The sequence below is a fragment of the Schistocerca serialis genome, chromosome 1 (genome assembly GCF_023864345.2).
Source record: "Schistocerca serialis cubense isolate TAMUIC-IGC-003099 chromosome 1, iqSchSeri2.2, whole genome shotgun sequence".
NCBI lineage: Eukaryota > Metazoa > Arthropoda > Insecta > Orthoptera > Acrididae > Schistocerca > Schistocerca serialis.
In genome coordinates this window covers 1105483098-1105490366 of record NC_064638.1, presented here as the reverse complement: position 1 = coordinate 1105490366, position 7269 = coordinate 1105483098, and the positions used below count along the sequence as shown (strand labels likewise).

General features: G+C 44.1%; 1 protein-coding gene across 1 annotated transcript; it reads left to right on the top strand.

Moving 5' to 3' along the window:
• The first annotated feature begins 1427 nt into the window (after nucleotides 1–1427).
• On the top strand, nucleotides 1428–7006 carry LOC126455727 (spidroin-1-like). The gene is made up of 2 exons (XM_050091499.1): nucleotides 1428–1503; nucleotides 6441–7006. The coding sequence occupies exons 1-2, from the start codon at nucleotides 1458–1460 to the stop codon at nucleotides 7004–7006; spliced, it is 612 nt and encodes a 203-aa protein (XP_049947456.1). The 5' UTR covers nucleotides 1428–1457.
• Nucleotides 7007–7269: the final 263 nt, after the last annotated feature.

Genomic DNA, 7269 nt, shown 5'->3' with positions numbered 1-7269 from the left:
GATCCTGCGACCGTAGCGGTCACTGTGGCCGGCAAACGTAGAATTCTCAAATGAGCAGGAGAAAACGCCAGTAAACGCTGTTAAAATGCGTAATACAATCCGTGAATAAGAAACGACACCAAACACTTCTCCATATCAGAGCTTCACAATTTTTTTACCAATGTCCACAGGTCATTGCAACTACACAAAAACAACAAAAAACGTTTGACACACAAACACAAAACAGCCATTGCTCAGGACAAACCAGGAACAATAAAGCTAAGGCCAAAAAAGGGGCATATACCACGATTTTTATCGGAATATGCATTTGAAAAGTTCGATTATAAACAAAAATTCAGTGCAGACGATATCCTATTATAGCTTATGTTTGCAAATGACAATGAGTATTAATTTAGACCTGTGACTGACTTCGTCTGGCAGCCGCAAAACACACACAATGTAAAATAAAAGGTAAAGTACAAATGTAATTTAAATAACAACAAAATCAGATGTCCTGTATTTCCTAACCTAAATGTAATCTGTATGTATGTATTTCAAAAAAATGAAAGAATAAAGCTCACTGAGGATACCACAACTATGACGAAACACGTGTGGGCATTAAAGCAAAACAATAATTGTGTTCTCGCAGAAGGCGGACCCATCCATAATTCATTATGTAGCAATAAGCATTATACTCTCTCACGATTAGAGGTGCCTTGTGTTGCTTCTGTCAAAAAAAAATTGGAAAAATTATTGTACTAATAAGCAAAAGTACAATGCGACCTAAAGACAAATAAATTCAGAAGTTTCAAAAGAAAAGTCATCTGATAAAAGAAGTTGAAACACATGCAGGTATTTTACTAATTTCTTCAGTGTTCAAAGAAAATGGAATTTACATGCTTTGGAAACAAATGGGTGAGGAGATAAAACAGCTACTAGTATCGACCATTTAATAAAATCACGCCCAGTCACACGGAACAAGGCTTCCACATCTTGAACCCTGAGATGTCAGAAATGTTCACATAATAGGGTCAAGCTGTTATATGTTATGCTGAAATAGCAAAAAGATAAAAGAGGTGCGCTATGGGCCTTTAATTGGTAGTCCGCAGTCTGTTGGCACATATCTATCTTTTTTTGGCCTTTTGCAGCTAGACCTGTGTGGCTAGACTTTATTGACAGCACTGAGAACAACCGTTGTGTACTCCGGTGTTTTGCCACAAGAGTTCTTCTGGGTCGGCTTCGCGGGAGAGTCCCGCAGCGGGAAGACAACAGCCGTATCGGCGGTCTTTCCCATCTGCGGCCTAATTCCAATTTAACGACGGCCTAAGAAGCAGACGATGACCGTGAAAGCGCACGGTATCGCCACCCCCCTTATCTGCAGCCAGATGTTTGTCGCGCAGCGCTCTCCGACTTCCTCGTCAGCCCGCAATATAAGGAGCCGACAGTTCGTTCCGGGCACCTCAACCGCAGCCGCAGCCATGAGATCCGTAATACTCCTGCTGGCCACCGCAGCCGCCGTACACGGTAAGTCGCCACTGTTGGCTTTTACACGATCACTGCATCTTCACTCACTCTCTTCTGTCGCTCGCTCTTCTACCACACATAAATTATCAAACTCTGTAATCTGAATAACGTTCTAGTACATTCGAAAGCGTTTATCACGAATTGCCAGGGCTTTCATGCCGCAGAAATGTGGCTAATAAAATCTCCATCAGTGGTTTTCTAACGCATGGCAATTACCGCATTCTAGCGCATGAGAGTGAAATCGGAATCAACAAATACACAACTGGCCATTAAAATTGCTACACCAAGAAGAAATGCAGATGATAAACGGGTATTCAATGGACAAATATATTATACTAGAACTGACAAGTGATTATATTTTCACGCAATTTGGGTGCATAGATCCTGAGAAATCAGTACCCAGAACAACCACCTCTGGCCGTAATAACGGCCTTGATGTGCAGACTACAGCCCTTTCGTGAGAGTCAGATTTGGTATTTTGTTTATTATATATTATTCTGTAGCATCAGTTGAAGAAAGGCAGAAACTGCTCACTTCATTTACTCTTTTACCACAACATTATTTTGGTTGCTGCCCACATTCAGTCGATTTAATCAAATAACAAGTTTCTCTTTCATGTAAGAAAGTTTTTTAAAAAGCCCATAACACGTGTAAAATAATGCTAGCACAAACGTTCGGGAGCAGATCTTTACTACAGCTTAGTTCAATATTTACTAGAAATATGTCTCTAAAAATTGGGTAGCGCAAGACATTATTACTTGTATATTGCATAAGGACCTTGAAGCTGAGCGAGGCGTGGAAAGTTTCATAGAAAGCTAATGACTAGATAGAACAATTTTCGGAAAAAGAACCATAGGTCAAAAGTTGTGTGATGCGCCTCTCAATGATGCTCGAAATCATGTCCAGCACATGAGATGCACTAAATATATCTATAATCTGTTCTATTTCTTAATTTTGGGCAAATCATTTCACAGAACATTTGACCGATTTTTTTCCCTTTTTTGTTTTCTAGTTTTGTTCAGAAAGCATGATCTTACTGGCACTTCATTCGCTTTCCTAGGTCTTCTATTCACAAAAGGTCTTGAATTTAGTAGGCTGATCAGAAGAGAACCATTTTGACAGTTAAACATCGCACCGACGTAACATTTCATACGGCAAGTGACTAGGCGTTTCAGCGTCTTCTGCTCTCGAAACGTCCTGTATTTAGTCGACGATTCGATGGGAGCCTTTTTGACATTTAAATATCATATCAACATAGCTTTTCACACGTACAATAGTTAGGCCTTAGAGAAATGAACTCTTTGACACTTCATTTACACAGCTAGCAACAGCTGTTCGTCAAGTAGTTCAGTTTTACCTCAAATCACTAATTAAGTTCTTCTTACTTGGTACGATTACTTTCGAACAATTAATTTTTTTGGCACTTTGATATCTCGTTAGTCCATTTCTGATTCTTCGTTTAGCTACGAAAATTCGGACAAAAATGTATTGCATTATTTTCTCTCAAATCAATAAGTTTCTTTTAATTATCATGATTACTTTAAAGCAACTAAAGATTTTCTCGCAAAACTAGGCCTCACATTGGCCAATTTGATAACCCATTTGCCCATTTCCCACCTTCGTTTGGCTATGAAAATTCAAATAAGAAATTTCCCTCAAATCACTAATTAATTACCCTGATTACTTTTAAGCAGGCAAACGGTGTGATAACTCATCTGCCCATTTCCCTCTCTTCGTTTGGCTATGAAAAATCGAACAAGGATCCATTGCATGAGGCTCATCCAAATATTATGTTTCCCTATTTCTTTCTCTTCAAAATAAAATGTGACAGTGACATGCAAGGGCAGGCCAGTTCGACTGGTATGTGCTAACAACACTCACACCAGCTTACGATGCACACCGTAGTATCTTGCCAGTATGCTGCCTACTAGAATGGAATTACCTCTACGAAGTGTATCCGCTTGTGAGTTGCACTCTGTCATTCGCTTTTTCGCAGCAAAACAGCTATCTGCTGAAAGTTAACCTCTGTTTAGGGGGATGACTGAAAAAGCATTTAAATGGTTCGATGCTGGTGTGTACAATTTGTGGAAGGGCACAAAGAGGTGCATGTGAATAGCGCATTGGGGAAAGCCACTATAGAGACACGTGATGACGCCATTATTGCAGTTCGCAAAATTGTGGAGTTAGATTGTCACATTACCATTGACGACAACCTGGGGCTGCAATTGGGCGTTCATCTATCGCAAAAATCCTGTCAGACTTTCTTCACTACCGGAAAGACTGTGCAAGATGAGTGCCACATTTGCTGAGTGATGTCCACAAGCAAAACGGATAGATTCGGCCAGAGCATTTCTGGAAATACACCTTAAGAGGGAGTTCTGCCCTTCCAATGGCTTTTCACTGTGTATGAGTCCTGACTCTATCATTCGGTTCCTGAGACAAAAACGTCAGAGCATGGTGTGCCCCCAAAAAGGAAAGGTCACACATTAGGCAGAGGACATTATGACAGTCATCTTTTGGAACTACTCACTATCTGCCTCGCAACACCATAATGAATGCAGAGAGGTACTGTAATGTCTTGATGAATAATCGAGCTGCCACCAAAAGAGAGCGTCCTGGACTTTAGTCTCGCAAAGTTCTGTTTCTTCATGACAGTGCTCGGTGTCATACAGCTCGAATTATCCAGGCGGAGCATGGAAGATTCAACTGGAAAGTGTTCCCTCATATGCACCAGATCTTGCCCAAGTGATTTTCACATGTTCCCCTAATTCCAGAATCATCTTGGAGATAAGCACTTTAACACCGGTGATGAAGTCACATCAGCAGTGAACAGTTGTTTACGAGCATAGGACCCACCCTGCTACAACACTGGTTTGGAAAAGTTTGTGTCACGTTACCAAAATGCTTGGAAAAAGAAACAGAAGCAGTTACAGTGTCAATAAACTTAGTTTTTCGATGCCCCTCGTATACCATGTAGCGAGCCTTGCTTTTATTCCTGTCAGATATTTGACAAAAAAGTGTTGGTTACTCTATTTCAAAAATTAGTTGAATCCACAACAGTGTATTGGGTGGTTATAATTGAAGTACAGCTATTCACAAAGGTCCAGTGAGGGCTGTAATTACTATATGACAGTGAAACTTAGTAGATACGCTAATGTGTCAAAGTAGAACTGATTAATGCTGGAAAAAATAATTCCAGTTTTGACCACCAGTACAAATCTGGTGCTGTACAGCATCTCGTCGACATCTCCTCCGGTGCTCATGTTGAACAAATTCTGTAAGTGTCAGTTAATAATTAAATCAACATTATGCCTTTCTGACTTGTTTCACTTTTTCTGCCCAAGTCCCATTCCTAATCCATTACATATTGAAACGTTTCCATACATCTTTCTTGGATTTACAGCGTCATACACTACTGGCCATTAAAATTGCTACACCAAGAAGAAATGCAGATGATAAACGGGTATTCATTGGACAAATATATTATACTAGAACTGACATGTGATTACATTTTCACGCAATTCGGTTGCATAGGTCCTGAGAAATCAGTACCCAGAACAACCACCTCTGGCCGTAACAACGGCCTTGATACGCCTGAGCATTGAGTCAAACAGAGCTTGGATGGCGTGTACAGGTACAGCTGCCCATGCAGCTTCAACATGATACCACAGTTCATCAAGAGTAGTGATTGGCATATTGTCACAAGCCAGTTGCTCGGCCACCATTGACCAGACGTTTTCAATTGCTCAGAGATCTGGAGAATGTGCTGGCCGGGGCAGCAGTCGAACATTTTCTGTATCCAGAAAGGCCCGTACAGGACCTGCAACATGCAATCGTGCATTATCCTGCTGAAATGTAGGATTTCGAAGGGATCGAATGAAGGGTAGAGCCACGGGTCGTAACACATCTGAAATGTAACGTCCACTGTTCAAAGAGCCGTCAATGCGAACAAGAGGTGACCGAGATGTGTAACCAATGGCACCCCGTACCATCATGCCGGGTGATACGCCAGTATGACGATGACGAATACACGCTTCCAACGTGCATTCACTGCGATGTCGCCAAACACGGATGTGGTGCAGCGTCAAGGGTAACCGCACCCATGGTCTCCGAGCTGATAGTCCATGCTGCTGCAAACGTCATCGAACTGTTCGTGCAGATGGTTGTTGTCTTGCAAACGTCCCCATCTGTTGACTCAGGGATCGAGACGTGGCGGCACGACCCATTACAGCCATGCAGATAAAATGCCTATCATCTCGACTGCTAGTGATACAAGGCCGTTGGGAACCAGCACGGCATTCCGTATTGCCCTCCTGAACCCACTGATTCCATATTCTGCTAACAATCATTGGATCTCGAGCAACGTGAGCAGCAATGTCGCGATACGATAAACCACATCTGCGATAGGCTACAATCTGAGCTTTATGAAAGTCAGAAACGTGATGGTACGCGTTTCTCCTCCTTTCACGAGGCATCACAACAACGTTTCACCAGGCAACGCGTCAACTGCTGTTCGTGTATCAGAAATCGGTTGGAAACTTTCCTCATGTCAGAACGTTGTAGGTGGCGCCACTGGCGCCATCCTTGTGTGTATGCTCTGAAAAGTTAATAATTTGCATATCACAGCATCTTCTTCCGGTCAGTTAAATTTCGCATCTATAGCACATCATCTTCATGGCATAATAATTTTAATGGTCAGTAGTGTTTTTGAACTTGGGGGCCAGAATTGGAACCAATTCTTTGCAGCGAAAATTTGTTCTGCACTAACCCATTACAATATCTACCAAGTTTCGCTGCCATATGATTAAGCCCACACTTGAATTCTGTGAGCAGCTGCACTTTAGATATGACCACCCGGTAGTTCACAGACGATAATTGTAAATGGAATGAGGAGTTAAAAAAAGGCAAATGTGTTACATATGCATCTGTATTTATAGGATACGGCATCAACCGAGGTGGCTTGGGTGCGAGCCTGGCCCAGGCCCAAGCACAGGCGCAGTCGGAGGCGGTGGGTTTCGGCGGCGGACTGCTGGGCGGAGAAGCGCTGAGCGCCGCGCAGTCGCAGGCGCAGGCACAGGCAAGCGCAGTCGGCGAGGGCTTCGGCCTGCACGGCGGGATTCTCAAGCGCGGCGCCAACTACGGCGGCTTCGACGGTGGTCTGAGTGAGAGCCAGGCGCAGGCACAGGCGCAGGCGCAGGCGCTGGGCGAGGGCGGCTACGGAGGCGGCCTGAGCGCCAGCCAGGCGCAGGCGCAGGCGCAGGCGTCTGGGGTGGGCGGCGGCTACGGAGGCGGCCTGAGCGCCAGTCAGGCGCAGGCACAGGCGCAGGCAGCTGGGGTGGGCGGCGGCTACGGAGGCGGCCTGAGCGCCAGCCAGGCGCAGTCGCAGGCGCAAGCATCTGGGGTGGGCGGCGGATACGGCGACTACGGCGGGGAAGGCGCCGCGCTCAGCCAGGCGCAGTCCCAGGCGCAGGCGCAGGCTGCCGGCGTCGATGTCGACTACTAACTGACACCTCCACTGTTCCTTCATTATGTGAAATAAACAAGAACATTTTGTTACATCTGTCTGTCTCATTTCACTGATGGCCATGTGTCTCAGCTCCTACCACTGCCCCTTCAATGTTTCCTGGAGCATTTCACTTTTCAAATGACACTGGTAAATATACTGTGTTGGGAAAAAAACGAAATTCTCTCCAGGGAAGATAATTTTATCGACATTAATGCGACAGTAGGAGTATATGATGAGAAATACAGGCCAAATGGAACACT

Coding starts and splice junctions, on each gene's coding strand:
- LOC126455727 (XM_050091499.1), top strand. CDS start 1,458: ATGAGATCCGTAATACTCCTGCTGGCCACCGCAGCCGCCGTACACG. Junction 1,504..6,440: donor CACCGCAGCCGCCGTACACG/GTAAGTCGCCAC, acceptor CTGTATTTATAG/GATACGGCATCAACCGAGGT.